Genomic DNA, 22,198 nt, shown 5'->3' on the forward strand with positions numbered 1-22,198 from the left:
ATCCTCTGAAAACCTGAGAAGATATATCTTTATCACATTGCTTATATAGTTGAAAGAAAAAATTCTTTCTCAGACTTTTTCCCTGTTAGCTCAGAAAATCACTGTGTCTACCTGAGTGCAAAGTAGAGGTAAGATACCCCATGTTAATTTCTAGTTGGACATAAATACAGTTGCTCTTCCAGGAGAGGGAAATATAGTTGGTCTGCCTGGCTTCAGTACGGCTTTGCTTTTCGTGGCTGAGGATACTGTCCGGTGACACAGTTTGGTTTAGAGTTCCTGGACTTTTGTGCTGGGAGACCCTCCAGTACCTATCACTTAACCAACTTACCAACTTTTCATGTTGGCAATTTTTTCTTGGTTATAATAGTAATACATCCTCATTATATATAAAAATAATCAAACATTACAGTAAGAGGAAGTATCTGACAATTCCACTTACCAGAGATAATTGTTAACCATTTACTGTATGTCTCCATTTTTGCTATGTACAGTCTCTGTAAGTAAATGGGATTATATTATACATAATGCTTTGTAACTTATTTTTAAATTTTAGTGATACATCTTGGTTATCTTTCTATGTCCATGAATGTAGCACTACTTGTTGTTGTTGTTTAGTCACTAAGTCGTGTCTGACTCTTTGTGACCCCATGGACTGTAGCCCGCCAGGCTCCTCTGTCCAAGGGGGGTTTTCCAAGCAAGAATACTGGAGTGGGTTGCCATTTCCTTCTCCAGGTAGCACTACTTAAGTCTTATTATTTGTTGAGTGCTCTTCCACTGTGTGGGCATATATATATTGTGTGTATAAAATAATACATATAATTTATTTAACCAATTCACTAGGTCATTTGGATTTTTTTCTTTTTTCCTCTGGCTCTTACCAAAATGCTCTTTTGAACATTTCTTGAAAGGTTTAAATAACATGATACTGCTACTGCTACTGCTAAGTTGCTTCAGTCGTGTCCGACTCTGTGTGACCCCATAGACGGCAGCCCACCAGGCTCCCCCGTCCCTGGGATTCTCCAGGCAAGAACACTGGAGTGGGTTGCCATTTCCTCCTCCAATGCATGAAAGTGAAAAGTGAAAGTGAAGTTGCTCAGTCGTGTCCGACTCTAGCGACCCCATGGACTGCAGCCTACCAGGCTCCTCTGTCCGTGGGATTTTCTAGGCAAAAGTACTGGAGTGGTGTGCCATTGCCTTCTCCGAACATGATACTAAGCTCATGTTATTCACATAACATACATACCTAGAATAATACTGCATGCAATTCTGATAAAAAAATTTCAATACAGACATTTTTTAATGATATTTTTAAAAATCCAGAAAAAGAGAAACTAATCATGGGGATAGGACATGAGGATTAAATTAAACATTCCAATATTCTCATCTAAAAAGAGGTGGTATTAGTAAAGTGTAGGAAATTATGACTGGTATTGACAGAGTAAGCTTTGACTTAGGCAGGCTTAAAAAAAAGTCTACATAAAAGTAGAAAGGAGATTGATTTAGAACAGATCAAATTAAATACTCTTTTACTTAGCTGTAATGAAAATATGAAATTTGTTACCTTGTGAAGCTTCAGATGCTGAATATATAAATAAGCTCAAGAAAGGTTTATATGATATGTATAAAAACATGTATCCTCGTGAAAGTTAAATCCATAATGGATTATTAAGGGGATATTTGAGCCATTCATGATATACTGGCTAACCTTTTAAATCAGTGTAATGGAAGTTATATACTAATACTATCTTGTCCCACAAATACCACTTACTGTTGCTGTCAAATAGCAAAATTCTAGACTGAATAGAACATTGATCTGGCCTGGCATGATATTTCTGTATTTATGTGCCAGTCATCATTTTGTACTACTCATTTCCTATAAAATGAAAGCACCCAGAGTGACCTTAGGTTTGACCTTGAGCTTGTTTTTTTTTTTTGGAGATTTTTATTTTTTTGATGTGGATCATTTTTTAAAAGTCTTTATTGAATTTGCTACAATATTGTTTCTGTTTTATGTTTTGTTTTTTTTGACCTTAAGACATGTGAAATCTTAGCTCCCTGACCAGGGATCAAATACACACCCCCTGAACTGGAAGGCAGTTTTAACTGCTGGACTGCCAGGGAATTCCCTACCTTTGAGTTTTAAGGATGAATATTACTTATGTAATACAAGTAGTATATTTTTGTATTAAGCTTTTAAATCCATATTGTCATTTATTATATTAATATGAAATTTTCATTCTGTTCACATATGTCATGGATTTTTATGTTTTCACCTTATGAGGCATTTTTGTGTAATCAAAGGACAAGATAAAACTTAATTTCCTCTAATTTTATTTTTTTGAATTGTTGTAATCATTTGTATATGTATTTACATCTTATTACAGAGTCTAGAAGACCCAAATCCATTTGAATTGCAAATGTTGGTTCATCAAAATGTCACCTCTTGTGATCCAATAAATAATAAGAGAAACTCATATCTGGAAAATAACTCTGACCAGGACCCTCCACATGTGTTAAGAAGATCGTCCAGACTAAAAGTAGTCAGAGAGGTAAAGCCCACAGATGACATGTATAAGATGCCAGAGAAAATTTTACCCAAAATACTTGGCCGTGAGGATCAAACAAATAATAGCTCTTCAACTGAGAATTTCAGGTATGCTATAGACTTATGCTTGGGACATTAGAGTAAGTTTACAGTTCAGTTCAGTTCAGTTGCTCAGTCATGTCTGACTCTTTGTGACCCCACGGACTGCAGCATGCCAGGCCTCCCTGTCCATCACCAACTCCCGGAGTTTACTCAAATTCATGTCTATTGAGTCGGTGATGCCGTCCAACCATCTCATCCTCTGTCGTCCCCTTCTTCTCTTGCCTTCAGTCTTTCCCAGCATCAGGGTCTTTTCCACTGAGTCAGTTCTTCGTATCAGGTGGCCAAAGAATTGGAGTTTCAGCTTCAACATCAGTCCTTCCAATGAACACCCAGGACTGATCTCCTTTAGGATGGACTGGTTGGATGTCCTTGCAGTTCAAGAGACTCTCAAGAGTCTTCTCCAACACCACAGTTTAAAAGCATCAATTCTTAGGTGCTCAGCTTTCTTTATAGTCCAACTCTCACATCCATACATGACTACTGGTAAAACCATAGCTTTGACTAGACGGACCTTTGTTGGCAAAGTAATGTCTCTGCTTTTTCACAGTTATGTTTAAGTAAAGAACTTTATTTTTCAGTGTTGTTACATTTATTTTTCAATTAAAAAAAAACCCAGAAAACACCTTTACTTTCTTTTTTTAAGATAAAGTAATGGGAAATTGTATTTTAGCTTAATGCTAATTTTCTTTCTTTGTTTAAAATCCATCACCACACATAGTTACAAATTCTTTTTTTGGGGGGGTTGAGAACTTTTAAGGTTTGCTCTCTGAGCAACTTTTCAAACATGTAATATGGTATTATTCACTATAGCCACCATGCTATACATTATTACCTTTTGACCACCTTTAGTCATTTCACTTAACCCACCCTGTCTCTAACCTACAGAACCAGTCTATTCTCTGTATCTATTAGTTTGTTTGTCTTTTTAGATTCCACATATAAGTGAGGTCATACATTGTTTGTCTTTCTCTGTCTGGCTTACTTCTTTTAGCGTCATGCTCTCAAGGCCCATTTGTGTTGTCACAGATGGCAGGATTTTCTTCTTTTCTATGGTTAAATACTTTTCCATTGTGTGTGTGTGTGTGTGTGTGTGTGACATTTTCTTTATCCATTCATCCATCAATGGATACTTAGGTTACTTCCATGTCTAGACTGTTAAAAATAAAGCTGTAGTGAAAATGGGACTGCAGATATTATTTTGAGATAGTGATTTTGTTTCCTTTGAATAGATACCCAGGAGTGGAATTGCTGGATCATATGGTAGTCCTATTTTTAATTTTTTGAGGAATCGCCATACTGTTTTCTATGGTGGTTGCACTAATTTACATTCCCAGCAACAGTGCATGAAGGCTCCCTTTTCTCTGCACCCTCTCCAGCATTTATTATTTGTAGACTGTTTGATAATGACCATTCTGACTGGTATGGGGTGATATCTTATTGTGGTTTTAATCTACATTTCCCTGATGACTAGTGATGCTCAGCACCTTTTCATGTACCATTTGGATGGTGGGCCATTTGGATGCTTTCTTTGGAAATGTCTCTTTAGCTCCTCTCACATTTTTTAATTGGATTTATTTTCTGTTTTGTTGTTGAGTTGTATGAGTTCTTTATATGTTTTGGATATTAACTCCTTTTCAGATATATGATTTGCAAATATTTTCTCCCTTTGGTAGTTTTTTTTTTTTCATTTTGTTGATAGTTTCATTGTCTATACAGAAACTTTGATGTAGTGTCACTTGTTTATTTTTGCTTTTGGTGTGAAATCCAAAAAATCATTTCCATGACTGATGTCAAGGTGCTTACTTACATTTCTTCCTAGGAGTTTTATGGTTTCATGTCTTGTGTTTAAGTCTTTACTCCATTTTGAGTTGATTTTTGTATGTGGTTTAAGATTGTTGTCCAGTCTTTTTCTTTGACATATGACTGTCCAGTTTTCGTAACACCATTTATTGAAGAGACTATCCTTTCCCCATGGTATATTCTTGGCTCCTTTGTTGTAGATTAATTGACCATATATGAGTAGGTTTATTTTGGAGTTCTCTATTCTGTTTCATTGATCTATATGTCTGTTCTTATCTCAGTTTTTTACAGTTTTTGATCAGTGCCATACTACGTGGCAAGTCCTTTCTTTCTTGCAGAGAGCCTGCCTCTTTTTCCCTAGAAGTTGGAAATAGAGTAGATAGTGGCATGCCTAGGTGGGGAGTGAAGGACAAGAGACTCAAAATACTCACACTTGTGACTGACTTTCCCTGAAGGAGAGATACCATAGATGACAAAAAAATAAGCCTAGAAACCATAATAACAGGCATATATGTCACTGAATTATCTGCAGCTTACTCAGGAGCAATCTTCATGTATAAAACTGCCATCGTGCATGACAACAGCCTAGTAAAATACCTTTGAGTTTTAAAAAATATTAGTCAAAAGTTTGGTATGATTCTCTGTGAATGTTTGTGGAGAACATGATAGTAATTTTAAAAACACGTTTGATTTTCAAGAATGCAGAACCCTGCTTTAAAGATTGAAGGTAAAGGGAAGACTGTTCCTTCATCCAGGCTCAAGAATGGAGAACAGATGAAGAAAAACAGAAAACTTGGAGGTGAGGCCTGTTTTCTTTATTTCTTTAATAAGTAACTTACAGAAGCAGAATTCTGGTACTAAAAAGGATTTAGAGATTATTATGTCTCAACTTTCTCATTTTACTGATGAGGAAGTTCAGAAAGGATTTTCCCCAGCACTGTGCAGCTCATCAGCAGTGTAACTAGGACTTGATCCTTAACTTCTACCTTATAAGCTTCCCTGGTGGCTCAGTCAGTATCCTTAACTTCTACCTCATAGGGTCATGTATTTTCTAAACTGGTACTTTTAAGACAGTAATTTCAGAATCCTTTTTGGATTCAGATGTCTGACCTTTTGTGGTGTAACTAGCCAACATAGGCTTTGGGAAATTAAACCCAGAAGAATAAATAGAGGAAAGAAGGCAAACGTATTATGTTTGTAGATGTTATTTCTTTGTTCCTATATGTAAAACCTGAAAGAATGAACTTAAAACTGTCAGAAATAATAAGAACCTAGAAAGCGACTTAGCAGCACCAACAGAAAGACTGGTTACAAAAAATAGTGAGACAGTTGGTAGAATTGAGATATGGATTGTAGATCAAAGATTAATATTTTATCAGTGTTGAATTTTCTTAATTTGATCACTATGTAAGGTAGTATCCTTGTTTTTAGAGAATATATCCTTAAGTATTACTGAGTAAAGGAGCATGGTATATACAAATTATTATTTCTGTGTGTATATATGTCTGTGTGCATGTATATATAAAGAGAGAGAATGATTTAAGTGGTGGCAAAATGTTAACAATGGGTGGATCCTTTGTTTTATTTTTACAACTGTTTTATAAATCTGAAATTATTTCCAGCTAAAATGCTTTAAAAAATGTAATAAAACAAAACATGACAAATAAATATCTTTCATATATATATTGCTGCTAAGTCGCTTCAGTTGTGTCCGACTCTGTGCACCCCCATAGAAGGCAGCCCACCAGGCTCCTCCATCCCTGGGACTCTCCAGGCAAGAATACTGGAGTGGGTACCCATTTCCTTCTCCAATGCATGAAAGTGAAAAGTCAAAGTGAAGTTGCTCAGTCGTGTCCGACTCTTAGCGACCCCATGGACTGCAGCCTACCAGGCTCCTCCGTCCATGGGATTTTCCAGGCAAGAGTACTGGAGTGGAGTGCCATTGCCTTCTCCACATATATATATTACACATTTTCAAAATATAAAGAAGATCCCATTTACAATAGTTACAAAAGCGAGAAAATACCTGCTTATATGCTGCTGCTGCTAAGTCGCTTCAGTCGTGTCCGACTCTGTGCGACCGCATAGATGGCCGCCCACCAGGCTCCCCCGTCCCTGGGATTCTCCAGGCAAGAACACTGGAGTGGGTTGCTGCCGGGGTCCAGCCCCAGCTGATCCAGGGTATTCGAAGGGGAGACGGCTTCGGTGACTAAGTATTCATCAAAGATATAAAGAATAAGAGAATGAGGATAGCTCAGTAGGAAAATTCAGTGGAGAAAAGAGGCTGAGTAGCTTGGTTTATGCGGGAGACCAATAAAACTTCAAGACAAGAAGCTTGTACCACTTATGTAGGCCGCAGGCATCCTTCCGTTCTCCCGAAGGAGAGGAGACACTGAGGCCTCCCCGGTCGGATCTTAGAAGCCCAGGCATAATTAGTAAGCATGGTGGGTTCCGCGCTCCAGATGGAGACTCAGCCAGAGTGAGAGAGAGAGCAACATGGGGAGACCAGTATTTCGAGGAACTGATCCCCATTCTTTATTTTCCAGAGTCTGTTTTTATACACTGAGATGTTATACAAAAGTCGCGTGGGGACAGCAGTCCTGACTTTTATTAAAGTCAGGTGCTTCATACAAATGTATACAAGAGGTCTTAGGGGTGTTACATCATCTTCTGGCCAGGGGGGCCTGCTGACAATTTATGACCCTCTCCTTGTGACAGTGGTCAGTCAACCAGAACACTTTTTTCTCCAGGGGTGATTATTCTTAATCACCACCCAAATAAAGTTACATTCCTATAGGGTGAGGGTGTAGTGGGTTTTAGTTAGGGAAAGAATTTACTTAGCCTAAGGTCTAATGTGATTTATATCAAAGGTTAATACTTATTTCTTCTATATATTCATTAATGTGTGTAAGGGCAGGGGATGTGGAGACTTAGCAACAAACATTGGCTCAACAAATGAAAAACCCTTCACCCATACAATTTCTTATCAACCCACTATACTTATACTAATGGTTTTCTAACTTTTCTAAGGAACCTGTTTTTAGAAGGTTTAAACCATCTCATGCCTCTCATGGTTGGGAGGCTGTGAGCAATCACATGTGGCCGGACGAGCCTATCAGGCAGGCCAGAGAACCTTCAGAGGAGTTTGCAGGTTAAAACACTCTTGTCACGCCCAGGAGTTTTTATTAACTGGAGCTCTAGGTTAACTCCTTCTCTGAAAGAGGTGGTGGGAGACAGCCCCCTGTAAAGTCAGAGGTGTAGGTGAGAGCATAAAGTAGTAAAGTAGGCAAGCTGTGGTTATGGGGGTAGATGCTTGAGGATTTCCAGGGGGACTCCTGAGGCTCGATCCCGTCTTTGTGTATGTCGAGCCTCCTTCCTCATGACCTTTGTCATGGGCGGAGTGCGTCACGCCGGCCCCCAACAGGTTGCCATTTCCTTCTCCAGTGTATGAAAGTGGAAAGTGAAAGTGAAGTTGCTCAGTCATGTCCGACCCTCAGCGCCCCATGGACTGCAACCCACCAGGCTCCTCTGTCCAGGGGATTTTCCAGGCAAGAGTACTGGAGTGGGTTGCCATTGTGCCGTGCCTGCATAAAGAGAGTGTAAAAATTATGCAGAAGAATATAAAAAAGATGAATAAATGGAAAGGAGAACCGTATTCTTGACAATAAAGATCCAGTATTGTAAGAAACTTCTCCCTAAATTATTCTGTAAATGCATGGCAGTGCAATCAGAAACTGATTTCGTATATTTGTTAATTGTTTTCTTTCTTTTTTTTTTTTTGCTTTATAGGTCTGGAGGCTAGCTTGAGAATAATATAAAATTTCAATTGGAAAAGTAAATATAAAAACTAGCCAAGAAAATTCTGAAAAAAAAAAAAAGCCAAGGGAGAATAGAGAGGAACAAACCAGCTCTACATAATATGAAAGCAATTAGAAAAGCAATAAAAATTAAAATGATTTGATACTGACACAAGAATCAACAGATAAATCAGTGAAGCAGAATAAAGTGTTTAGATGTAGAAGCCAGATACAATGGGAACATGGGGTCAGGTATGTGATAGATATGGCATCTAAAATTGGTGGCAGAGAGAACTAAGCAATAAGTAGTGAAAAACACAAAACTGGATCATCCCTGTATCATTCCTTATACCAAACTTAATTCCTGTTTGGCCAAAATGTTTAAAACAAATGCCCTAGAAGAAAAGACAAGTGAATCTTTTGCAACCTTGGAAAAACCTTTGTGTAGAACAACTCAAACCCAGAAGCCAAGAGGGAAAAGAATGATAAAATTGACCACATTCATTTTAAAAAAATTGTATGGAAAAATATCCTAAAGAAAATCAGTCATCAAACACAGAAGAAATATTAATAACAATGACAAGGAGTTAATTATTATTGTATGCAAAAACGTCTTACAAAACAGTTAACTATAAAGAACATAGGTAAGGGATATGAACAAGGAATTCACAGGAAAAAATACATAAATACTTGAAAAGATTAACATCTCATTCACATTTAACGAAATGCAAGTTAAGAGGTGTAATTTTCACCTAAGAGAATGCCAGTAAACATTTGAGAATTCTCAGAGACAGGAATGTAACAAAATATGTTTGTGATAATGGTGTATGTTCAGTCTTTTTACAGGGTGGTTTACTTATATTTATCAGAATTTTAAATCACAATTCTTTTGAATCAGCAATTCTACTTACAGGGATTTATTCTATGGCTATGTTTACTCAAATATGTAGATATATTTCATAAGGATGTTCATCACGGCATTGTTTACTATAATAAAATGACTTAGAAACAACCTAAATTGAATGGTTAACAAATTACAATATAACCAATTAAATAATATTCAGTCATTTATGAAATCAGAAGAGTATAAATATGTGGATAAGGAAAAAAAGCTATTTTTTTTCATGTAATAAGAGTGATTCAAATTTCTTGTTGGAAACAAAGCAAGCAGCAGTTTTAAAGTACTAAAAAAAATTCTATACCTAGAATTCTATAACTAGAACCTAGAATTCCATACCCAACATAGTATCTTTCAGAAATGAAGGTGAAATAGTTTTAGACACACAAAAGCTGAAAGGACTCATCATCAGCAGACCCGTATTATAGGAAATTTTAAAGGACATTCTTCAGGCAGTAGAAAGATGACACTCAATGGAAATCTGCATTTACACCTTGAAGATCATTGGACTTGTTAACTATATGTATAAAAATTATTCCATCAAACTGTGGAAAATTCTTAAAGAGATGGGAATACCAGACCACCTTACCTGTCTCCTGAGAAACCTGTGTACAGGTCAAGAGGCAGTAGTTAGAACTGGAACAACAAACTCTTTCAAAATTGGGAAAGGAGTACATCAAAGCTGTATATTGTCACCCTGCTTATTTAACTTCTTTGCAGAGTACATCATGAGAAATGCTGGGCTGGAAGAAGCTCAAGCTGGAATCAAGATTGCCAGGAGAAATATCAATAACCTCAGATATGCAGATGACACCACCCTTATGGCAGAAAGCAAAGAGGTACTAAAGAGCCTCTTGATGAAAGTGAAACAGGAGAGTGAAAAGGCCGGGTTAAAATCCAACGTTCAGAAAAATAAGATGATGGTATCTGGCCCCATCACTTCATGGCAAATATGGGGAAACAATGGAAACAGTGACAGACTTTCTTTTTTTGGGCTCCAAAATCACTGCAGATGGTGACTGCAGCCATGAAATTAAAAGACGCTTGCTCCTTGGAAGAAAAGCTGTGACCAACCTAGACAGCATGTTAAAAAGCAGAGATATTACTTTGCCGACAAAGGTCTGTCTAGTCAAGGCAATTTTTTTTTTCCAGTAGGCATGTATTGATATGAGAGTTGGGCTATAAAGAAAGCTGAGTGCCAAAGAATTGATGCTTTTGAACTATGCTGTTTGTGAAGACTCTTGAGAGTCCCTTGGACTGCAAGGAGATCCAACCAGTCCATCCTAAAGGAAATCAGTCCTGAGTATTCATTGGAAGGACTGATGTTGAAGCTGAAACTCCAGTAGTTTGGCCACCTGATGTGAAGAACTGACTCATTGGAAAAGACCGTGATGCTGGGAAAGATTGAAGGCAGGAGGAGAAGGGGACGACAGAGGGTGAGATGGTTGCATGGCATCACTGACTCAATGGACATGAGTTTGAGCAAGCTCCAGGAGTTGATGATGAACAGGGAAGCCTGATGTGCTGCAGTCCGTGGGGTTGCAAAGAGTTGGACATGACTGAGTGACTAAACTGATGGATAAAAATACAAATTTTTTCTTATTAATCAATTTTAAAGAATGGTTGACTATTTAAACAAAAATAACAATTGATTATGAGATTTTAAATGTACATAAAAGTAAAATGCCTGGCAATAATAACATAAAAAGACTTTTAGGGGAGAAATGGAAGTATACCACTGTAAAATTTGTGTAAGGAGATATCATTTGGAGGTAGACTGTGATAAGTTGATGAAGAAGGGAATGGCAATCCACTCCAGTATTCTTGCCTGGAGAATCCCATGGACAGAGGAGAGCCTGGTGGGTTACAGTCCATGGGGTCGCAGAGAGTCGGACATGACTAAGTGACTTTCACTTACTCACTCACTCATGATAAATTGAAGATACACTATAAACTCTGAAAAAAACATTTTAACAAATAAATAATCCCAGGAAGTCAGCACAGATGTTATAATGGATTAACAAAAATATTCATTTTTAATCCAAAAGGAGGTAGAAGAGGGAGAAGAAAATAAAGAATACATGAGAAAAATTGAAAAAAAGTAATAAGATGATACGCTCAAACCCAACCATATGTTAACAATCACACTGAATATAAATGATTACGACACTCTCAGTTAAAAAGCAGAGTTTTTGCTGGATCATCAAAAAAGCAAGAGAGTTCCAGAAAAACATCTATTTGTGCTTTATTGACTATACCAAAGCCTTTGACTGTGTGGATCACAATAAACTGTGGAAAATTCTGAAAGAGATGGGAATACCAGACCACCTGACCTGCCTCTTGAGAAATTTGTATGCAGGTCAGGAAGCAACAGTTAGAATTGGACATGGAACAACAGACTAGTTCCAAATAGGAAAAGGAGTACGTCAAGGCTCTCTATTGTCACCCTGCTTATTTAACTTCTATGCAGAGTACATCTTGAGAAATGCTGGGCTGGAAGAAGCACAAGCTGAAATCAAGATTGCCGGGAGAAATATCAATCATCTCAGATATGCAGATGACACCACCCTTATGGCAGAAAGTGAAGAGGAACTCAAAAGCCTCTTGATGAAAGTGAAAGAGGAGAGTGAAAAAGTTGGCTTAAAGCTCAACATTCAGAAAACGAAGATCATGGCATCCGGTCCCATCACTTCATGGGAAATAGACGGGGAAACAGTGGAAACAGTGTCAGAGTTTATTTTGGGGGGCTCCAAAATCACTGCAGATGGTGACTACAGCCATGAAATTAAAAGACGCTTACTCCTTGGAAGGAAAGTTATGAGCAACCTAGATAGCATATTGAAAAGCAGAGACATTCCTTTGCCAACAAAGGTCCGTCTAGTCAAGGCTATGGTTTTTCCTGTGGTCATGTATGGATGTGAGAGTTGAACTGTGAAGAAAGCTGAGTTCTGAAGAATTGATGCTTTTGAACTGTGGTGTTGGAGAAGACTCTGGAGAGTCCCTTGGACTACAAGGAGATCCACCCAGTCCATTCTGAAGGGGATCAGCCCTGGGATTTCTTTGGAAGGAATGATGCTAAAGCTGAAACTCCAGTACTTTGGCCACCTCACGTGAAGAGTTGACTCATTGGAAAAGACTCTGATGCTGGGAGGGATTGGGGGCAGGAGGAGAAGGGGACGACAGAGGATGAGATGGCTGGATGGCATCAGTGACTCAATGGACGTGAGTCTGAGTGAACTCCGGGAGTTGGTGATGGACAGGGAGGCCTGGCGTGCTGCGATTCATGGGGTTGCAAAGAGTTGGACACGACTGAGCGACTGAACTGAACTGAACTGAAACTATATGCTTACTTTCAGAAACATATTTGAAATATAAATGCATAAACAGGTTAAAATGAAAAGAATAGAGGGAACATATACTTTGCTAGCATCAGTTGTATTAGTTTCCTATGGTGATAATAATTTACAACAAAGTTAGTGACTTAACACAAATACATTCTCTTACAATCCTGAAGTCAGAAGTCCAAATGAGTGCTGGGAGTTAAAACCAAGGTCTCAGCAGGGCTGGTTCCTTCTCTATGCTCAGGGAAAAATGTGTTCCTTTCCCTTCCAGCTGCTGGAGGCTATGGCATTCCTTTGCTGCTGGCTGCTGCTGCTGTTGCTGCTGGCTACATCTGTCCAATCTGTGGTTCTCTTGTCACTTTGCCTTCCCCTCTTTTAATCTTTTTCCTTTTCTCTGTGTTTATTTTTAATACAAAATTTAAAGGTTGTACTCCACTTGCAGTTATTACAAAATACTGGCTATCTCCCCCATATTGTACAGCATATCCTTGTAACCTGTCACACACCCAATAGTTTGTACTTCCCACTCCCCCACTCCTATATTGCCCCTCCCCACCCCACTGATAACTAGTTTGTTCTCTGTATCTGTGAGTCTTTTTGTTATAGTCATTAGTTTGTTGTATTTTTTAGATTTCACATATGAAGGATACCATGTAGTATTTATCTTTCTGACTTATTTCACTTAGCATAATGGCCTCCAAATCCATCCATATTCCTGCAAATGGTAAAATTTAGTTCCTTTTAATGGCTGAGTTCCTGGTGGCTCAGTGGTAAAGAATCCACCTGCAATGTAGGAGAAGTGGGTTTGATCCCTGGGTCCAGAAGATCTCCTGGAGAAGGAAGTGGTAACCTACTTCAGTATTCTTGCCTGGGAAATCCCATGGACAGAGAAGCCTGGTGGGCTGCACTCCATGGGGTTGTGAAGAGTCTCATACAACTGAGCAACTAAACAACAATGGCTGAGTAATATTCCATTGTATATGCATACCACATGTCCTTTATCCATTCATTTGTTGATGGACACTTGGGTGGCTCCCATATCTTGGCAATTATAAATAATGCTACTATGACCATTGGGGTACATGTATCTTTTTAAATTAATATTGTTGTTTTTTTCATATGTATACCCAGGATAGGAATTACTGGGTCATGTGGTAGTTCTATTTTTATTTTTTTGAGAAACCTCCATACTCGTTTGCAAAGTGGCCACACCAATTTACATTCCCACCAACCCTTTCATCTTTAAAGAATTCTTGTGATTGTATAGATACCCAGATAATCCATGGTAAGATGCTCTTCTCTAGATCCTTAATCACATCTGCAAAGTCTCTTTTCCTGTCTATAGGAGAACATTCTCAGGGTTTGGAGGATTAAGATATGAAGGAAGCTGTAAACAAAACAACAGATCGGAAGGAAATATTTGCAAATGATGTGACCAACAAGGGATTAGTCTTCAGAATCTACAAATAGCTCATGTGGCATAATATCAAAACAAACAAACCAATCAAAAAATGGGCTGAAGAGATAAATAGACATTTCTCAAAAGAGGGCATACAGATGGCCAAGAGGCACATGAAAAAATGTTCAGCATCACTAATTACTAAGAGAAATGCAAATCAAAACTACAGTGAGATATCATTTCACACCAGTCAAAATGGCTATCTTCAAAAAATCTACAAACAATAAATGCTAGAGGGAGTGTGGAGAGAAGGGAACCCTCCAACACCATTGGTGGGAATGCAAATTGGTATAGCCACTATGGCAGAAAGCGAAGAAGAACTAAAGTGCCTCTTGATGAAAGTGAATGAGAAGAGTGAAAAAGTTGACTTAAAATACAACATTCAGAAAACTAAGATCATGGCATCCAGTCCCATCACTTCATGGCAAATAGATAGGGAAACAGTTGAAACAGGGACAGACTTTATTTTGGGGGTCTCCAAAATCACTGCAGCCATGGAATTAAAAGATGCTCACTCCTTGGAAGAAAAGCTATGACTAACCTAGACAGCATATTAAAAAGCAGAGACATTACTTTGCCGATGGTTTTTCCAGTGGTTATGTATGGATGTAAGAGTTGGACTATAAAGAAAGCTGAGCACCGAAGAATTGATGCTTTTGAACTGTGGTGTTGGAGAAGACTCTTGAGAGTCCCTTGGACTGCAAGGAGATCCAACCAGTTCATCCTAAAGGAAATCAGTCCTGAGTATTCATTGGAAGGCTGAAGCTGAAACTCCAATACTTTGGCCACCTGATGCGAAGAACTGACTCACTGGAAAAGACCCTGATGTTGCCAAAGATTGAAGGCGGGAGGAGAAGGGGATGACAGAGGATGAGATGGTTGGATGGCATCACTGACTCAATGGACATGAGTTTGAGCAACCTCCAGGAGTTGGTGATGGACAGGGAAGCCTGGCGTTCTGCAGTCCATGAGGTTGCAAAGAGCTGGACACGACTGAGTGACCAAACTGAACTGAACAATGGAGAAGAGTATGGAGGTTGCTTTCAAAACTAAAAATAGAGCTACCATATGATCCTGCAATCCTACTCCTGGACACATATTGGGAGAAAAACATGGTCTGAAAGGATTCATGCACCCCAGTATTCATTGCAGCATTGTTTACAATAGCTAAGACATGGAAACAATTTAATACTCATCAACAAAGGAAAGGATAGGACGATGTGGTACATATATACAATGGAATATTACTTAACCATTAAAACAAATGAAATAATGCCATTTGCAGTGGAGAAGGCAATGGCACCCCACTCCAGTACTCGCCTGGGAAATCCCATGGACGGAAGAGCCTGGTAGGCTACAGTCCATGGGGTCGCAAAGAGTTGGACACGACTGAGTGACTTCCCTTTCACTTTTCACTTTCATGCATTGGAGAAGGAAATGGCAACCCACTCCAATTTTCTTGCCTGGAGAGTCCCAGGGACGGGGGAGCCTGGTGGGCTGCTGTCTATGGGGTCGCACAGAGTCGGACACGACTGAAGTGACTTAGCAGCAGCAGCAGCAGCAACAGCAACATGGGATAGACCTAGAAACTGTCATCCTGAGTGAAGTAAGTCAGAGAAAGAGAAATATTGTATGATATCCCATATATGGAATCTAAAAAAGAAATGATAGAAATGAACTCATTTACAAAACAGAGACAGACTCACAGACTTAGAGAACACACTTAAGGTTACCAGAGGAAAGAGTGATAAGGGAGGGATAGGGAGTTTGGGATGGAACTGTACACACTACTATATTTAAAATGGATAACCAACAAGGACCTACTGTATACAGGGAACTTTGCTAAACATAATATACCAACCTAAATGGGAAAAGAATTTGAAAAAGAATAGATACATGTTTATATAAAATAAAATATTGCAACTCTCAAAAAAAAGATAGGAACATCTTTGGAGGACCATTGTTTATCTTACCACACAAATTAGAAGATGGGTGAAGTCACTATATACTGTTATATAGAACAGCATATATTATGAACTATAATACATTATATAATACATCATTAGTACCAGACAGAGTAAATTTTATAACAAAGAATCTTAGCAGGGATAAAGTTATTCCATAATGATGCAGGGGTTACTTCCCCAAGTGTGTGTGTGTGTGTGTGTGTGTGTGTGTGTGTGTGTGTGTGTGTCTGTGAGTCACTCAGTTGTGTCCAACTCTTTGTGACCCCACGGACTGTAACCCACCTGGTTCCTCTGTCCATGGGATTCTCCAGGCAAGAATACTGGAGTGGGTTGCCATTCCCTTTTCCAGGTGATCTTCCCGACCCAGGGATCGAACCCTCATCTCTTGCATCACAGGTAGAGTCTTTACCATTTGAGCTACAGGGAGATCTCTTCCCCAAGAGTATATAATAAATCTAAATAATTTTTCTCTCTTTTTTCTTCCAGTTTTGTTGAGATATAATTGACATACAGCTTGGTATAAATTAAAGGTGTACAACCTAATGATTTGACATTATATATCATGAAATGATTACCCAGTAAGTTTAGTGGGCATCCATCATCTTATATAGATACAAAATTAAAGAAATAGAAAAAAAATTTTTTTCCTTGTGTTGAGAAGTCTTAGGATTTACTCTTAACCACTTTCACACATAATATACAGCAGTGTTAATTACATTTATCATATTGTACATTACATCCCTAGTACTTATTTATAACAGGGAGTTTGTACCTTTTGACTGCCTTGATACAATCCCCCCAACCCCTTCCCCTTACTCCCAATAACGACAAATGTGGTCTCTTTTCCAATGAGTTTGTTTATTTGCTTGTTTATTTTTGAAGTGTAATGACCTCAACTTTGCATTGGCTTTATAGTGATTCAGTGTTTCTGTACATTTTAAGTTGATCTTTATGATAAGTCTAGATACCATCTTTTACCATACAAAGATATTACATATTACTGTATTCTCACACTGTACACTTATACCTGGGCCTCATTTATTTTGCAACTGGAGTTTTGTACCTCTTAGGATCCCTTACCTGTTTCTCTCATCCCCTCACTCCCTCCACTCTGGCAACCACCTGTTGGTTTTCTGAACCTGTGACTCTGTTTCTGTTTTGTTACGTTTGTTCATTTGTTTTGTTTTTTAGATTCCATATGTAAGGGAAATTGTACAGTGTTTGTCTTTCTCTGTCTGGCTTATTTCACTTAATACCCTTTATGTCCACCCATGTTGTTGCATATGGGAAGATTTCACTCTTTTTATGGCTGCGTAATACTCCATTTTTGCCTTTCCATATTGTTCATGGGGTTCTCAAGGCAAGAATGCTGACGTGGTTTGTCATTCTCTTCTCCAATGGACCATGTTTTGTCAGAACTCTCCCGCATGACCTTTCTATCTTGGATGGCCCTACATGACATAGCTCATAGTTTCATTGAGGCACACAAGACTGTGATCCATGTGATCATAAAAAACAGAGACATGACTTTGTCGACAAAGGTCCGTATGGTCAAAGCTATGGTTTTTCCAGTAGTCATACATGCATATGAGAGTTGGATCATAAAGAAGACTGAGTGCTGAAGAATTGATGCTTTTGAACTGTGGTGTTGGAGAAGACTCTTGAGAATCTCTTGGACAGCAAGGAGATCAAACCAGTCAGTCCTAAAAGAAATCAACCCTGAATATTCATCAGAGGGACTGATGCTGAAACTGAAGCTCCAATACTTTGGCCACCTGATGTGAAGAACCATCTCATTGGAAAAGACCCTGAGCCTGGAAAAGATTGAGGGCAGGAGGAGAAGGAGGCGACAGAGGATGAGATGGTTGGATGGCATTATTGACTCAATGGACATGAGTTTGAGCAAACTGTGGGAGATAGAGAAGGACAGGGAAGCCTGGTATGTTGTAATCCATGGGGTCGCAAAAAGTAGTAATATTCCATGGTATACATATGTCACATCTTTATCCATTCATCTATTAGTGGACAGTTAGGTTGCTTCTATATCTCTAAAAATGCTGCAATGAACGTAAGGGTGCATATATCTTTTCTAGTTAGTGTTTTCACAGAGGATCTGAATAGACGTTATTCCAAAGGAGACAAATAGATGGCCACAGACACATGAAAAGGTGCTCCACGTCACAAATCATCAGGGAAGTGCAAGTCAAAACCACAATGAGATACTATCTCACCCCTGTTAAAATGGCTGTTATCAAAAAGACAGTAAATGACGAGTGTTAGGGAGGATGTTGAGAAAAGGAAACACTGTGCGCTGTTGGTGGGAAGTGTAAATTGGTACAGTCACTATGGAAAACAGTGTGGAGATTCCTCAAAAAGTGGGAGCTACAATATCATCCAGCAGTTCCACTCCTGGGTATCTATCTGAAATAAACAATTACTCTGTTAATAACAGAGTTTCAAAATACATGAAGTGAAAACTGATAAAAGTACAAGAAGAAATAGACAAATCCACAATTATAGTCAGTGATTTTAATGCCAGTCTTCAGTGATCGTTAACTCATTATAGTGACTGAAGTGGACAGTAAGGATAGAGGGGATTCAAACAACGCTGTCAGACAGCTCGGTCTGTTTAACATCTGTGTAACTTTCCACTCAAGGTCAGAAGATAACATATTCTTTTCAAGGACTCAGAATATTTATCAAGATAGTTTATATGCTGAACCATAAAAGAAGTATCAATAAACATAAAAGGATTAATATCATAGAGTGTTTTTTATGATTCCAAATAGAATTAACAGAAGATCAGTAACAGATCTCTATAAAATCTTGAGATATTTGGAAAGTAACACACTTTAAAATAACCCATGGGTCAAAGAAATTTAAAGGAAATTTGAGATTATGCTTAGCTAAAATAGAGTGAAAATACAACATAGCACACACAAAAAAGTTACTGAAGGAAGTCACTGTCTGAAAGCCAGAAAGAGAGGTCTCAGCAGAAACAGAATTATGTAGCACCTTAATTGTGGACTTTCAGCCTCTAGAACTATGAGAAAATAAATTTCTGTTGTTTAAGTCACCCAGTTTGTAGTACTCAGTTATGTTAGCCTTAGTCAACTAATACTAATAGTCAACAATAGTCAGCTAACTTCATGAAGATGTCATGAAAAGAGTGATGGGGGAGTTGTAGTACTAAATGCCTATGTTAGAAATAAAGAACCCTCTCAAATCAGTGATATCAGCTTCTAACTTAAGGAACTAGAAAAAAAAGTGAATGAAATCCAGAGTAAACAGAGGAAATGGTAAAGGAGAAAACGATGGTAAAGCAAAAATCAATGAAGTTGAAAACAAAAATAATAAGGAAAGTCAATAAAAGTAATCTTGGAGATCAGTAAAACTGATAAACCTTTCTCAAACTGACCAGAAAAAAAAAGAGAGGCACAGATTACCAACGTCAGAAGTAAGAGAGGCGGCATCATGACGTAGTCTACAGATATGCAAAAGGATAATAAGGGAATATTATGAACAACTTTTTGCCAGTGCATTAGATGAAATGGACAAATTTCTTGACAGACATAAGTATTATAAAGCAATGGGCAACCTGAGTAATAACAAATCTACTAAGTAAATTGCATCTTTATTTCAAAACTTCCCCACCAAAAAGCAAATCAACAAACAACAACAAACCAAAAAAACTTCTAGGCCAAGATGCTTCCTGTATTAGTTGACTGAGGCTAACATAACTGAGTACTACAAACTGGGTGGCCTAAACAACAGAAACTTACTTTCTCATAGTTCTAGAGGCTGAAAGTCCACAGTTCAGATCAGTCGCTCAGTCGTGTCTGACTCTGCGACCCGTGAATTGCAGCACACCAGGCCTCCCTGTCCATCACCAACTCCCCGAGTTCACTCAGACTCGCATCAATCGAGTCAGTGATGCCATCCAGCCATCTCATCCTCTGTTGTCCCCTTCTTCTCCTGCCCCCAGTCCCTCCCAGCATCCGAGTCTTTTCCAATGAGTCAGCTCTTCGCATGAGGTGGCCAAAGTACTGGAGTTTCAGCTTTAGCATCATTCCCTCCAAAGAAATCCCAGGGCTGATCTCCTTCAGAATGGACTGGTTGGATCTCCCTGCAGTCCAAGGGACTCTCCAGAGTCTTCTCCAACACCACAGTTCAAAAGCATCAATTCTTCGGTGCTCAGCTTTCTTCACAGTCCAACTCTCACATCCATACATGACCACTGGGAAAAACCATAGCCTTGACTAGACGAACCTTTGTTGGCAAAGTAATGTCTCTGCTTTTCAATATGCTGTCTAGGTTGGTCATAACTTTTCTTCCAAGGAGTAAGCGTCTTTTAATTTCATGGCTGCAGTCACCATCTGCAGTGATTTTGGAGCCCCCCAAAATAAAGTCTGACACTGTTTCCACTGTTTCCCCATCTATTTCCCATGAAGTGATGGGACCAGATGCCATGATAGTCCACAATTAAGGTACTCTTGCCTGGAAAATCCCATGGACGGAGGAGCCTGGTAGGCTGCAGTCCATGAGGTTGCTAAGAGTCGGACATGACTGAGCGACTTCACTTTTCACTTTAATGCACTGGAGAAGGAAATGGCAACCCACTCCAGTGTTCTTGCCTGGAGAATCCCAGGGACAGATGAGCCTCGTAGGAGGCCGTCTATGGGGTCGCACAGAGTTGGACACGACTGAAGTGACTTAGCAGCAGCAAGGTGCTACAAAATTCTGTTTCTGCTGAGACCTCTCTTCCTGGCTTTCAGACAGTGCCTTCCTGCAGTGACTTTTTTGTGTGTGCAGAGAGCTTTAGTGTTTCTTCCTTTTTTATAAGGATGCAAACCTATTATATTAGGGCTTCAACACATGAATTTTGTGAGAATATACTTCAGTCCATTATACCTTTAATAGTGAATTCTGCTAAACAGCTAAGGAAGAAATAATACCAGTTCTTCACAAAGTGAGTGAAGTAAAATTGCTCAGTTGTGTCTGACTCTTTGCGACCCCATAGACTGTAGCCTACCAGGCTCCTCCATCCATGGGATTCTCTAGGCAAGAATACTGGAGTGGGTTGCCATTTTCTTCTCCAGGGGGTCTTCCCGACCCAGGGTTCAAACCCGGGTCTCCTGCATTGCAGGCAGATGCTTTACCCTCTGAGCCACCAGGGAAGCCAGGACAGAGTTCTTCACAAACTCTTCCAAAAACCTGACAATGAGGAACTCTTTCCAGCTCATCTTATGAGGTCACCATTAAACTGATACAAAAATCAAAGACATTATAAGAACATAAAACTGCAGTTCAGTATCCTTCATAAGCAGAGATGCAAAAATCTAAACAATTTTAGCAAATCATATGCAACATATGTGCATATGTGCATTGTAACCAAGTGAGATTTATCACAGGAATGTTGGGTTGACTTTACATTTGAAATTGAAACACTGTAATTTGTTACATTAATAAGCTAAAAGAGAAGAACCGTATGATCACCTCAGTAGATGATGCAGAGAAAGATTTTGGTAACACCTGATAAGAAGGCTGAGCGCCGAAGAATTGATGCTTTTGAACTGTGGTGTTGGAGAAGACTCTTGAGACTCCCTTGGACTGCAAGGAGATCCAACCAGTCCATTCTAAAGGAGATCAGCCCTGGGGTTTCTTTGGAAGGAATGATGCTAAAGCTGAAACTCCAGTACTTTGGCCACCTCATGCAAAGAGTTGACTCATTGGAAAAGACTCTGATGCTGGGAGGGACTGGGGGCAGGAGGAGAAGGGGACGACAGAGGATGAGATGGCTGGATGGCATCACTGACTCGATGGACGTGAGTCTGAGTGAACTCCGGGAGTTGGTGACAGGGAGGCCTGGAGTGCTGTGCTTCATGGGTTTGCAAAGAGTTGGACACGACTGAGCGACTGAACTGAGCTGAATATCCATTACTGATTAAAAACTCAGCAAATTTATAATAGTGGGGAACTGGATCAACCTGATAAAGGGCATCTACAAGAAGATACACAGCTCTCATACTTAATGGTGAAAGACTTAGTGCTTTCCCCCCAAGATCAGAAATAAGATAGGAAAGTCTGTTCTCACTACTTCTTTTGATCATTGAAAGAAAACCGTCTTTAGTCACAAGTCACATGATCGTCTGTAGAAAATCTGATGGAAACTACAATAAAAGCAACTATGAGTTTAGCAAAGTTGCAACATAAAAGGTCAATATACTAATATTAATTACACTTCTGTATTCTAGCAACAAACAGTTAAATTTGAAAGCCAAAAAATTAG

General features: G+C 39.0%; 1 protein-coding gene across 4 annotated transcripts in view; it reads left to right on the forward strand.

The window, feature by feature from the left end:
- The window catches only part of ANKRD31 (ankyrin repeat domain 31), a 134,875-nt gene that overhangs the window by 29,366 nt on the left and 83,311 nt on the right, over window positions 1-22,198 (forward strand). For all 4 annotated transcript variants that reach the window (XM_086323214.1, XM_086323216.1, XM_086323215.1 and 1 more), the window contains exons 9-10: window positions 2,385-2,653; window positions 5,146-5,246. In XM_086323214.1, the coding sequence (XP_086179340.1) occupies window positions 2,385-2,653; window positions 5,146-5,246 (370 nt within the window). The remainder of the gene's footprint in view (window positions 1-2,384; window positions 2,654-5,145; window positions 5,247-22,198) is intronic.

Source organism: Bos grunniens, chromosome 10, assembly GCF_055505025.1.
Source record: "Bos grunniens cultivar Pamir isolate PY7600 chromosome 10, Bosgru_T2T1.0, whole genome shotgun sequence".
Lineage (NCBI taxonomy): Eukaryota > Metazoa > Chordata > Mammalia > Artiodactyla > Bovidae > Bos > Bos grunniens.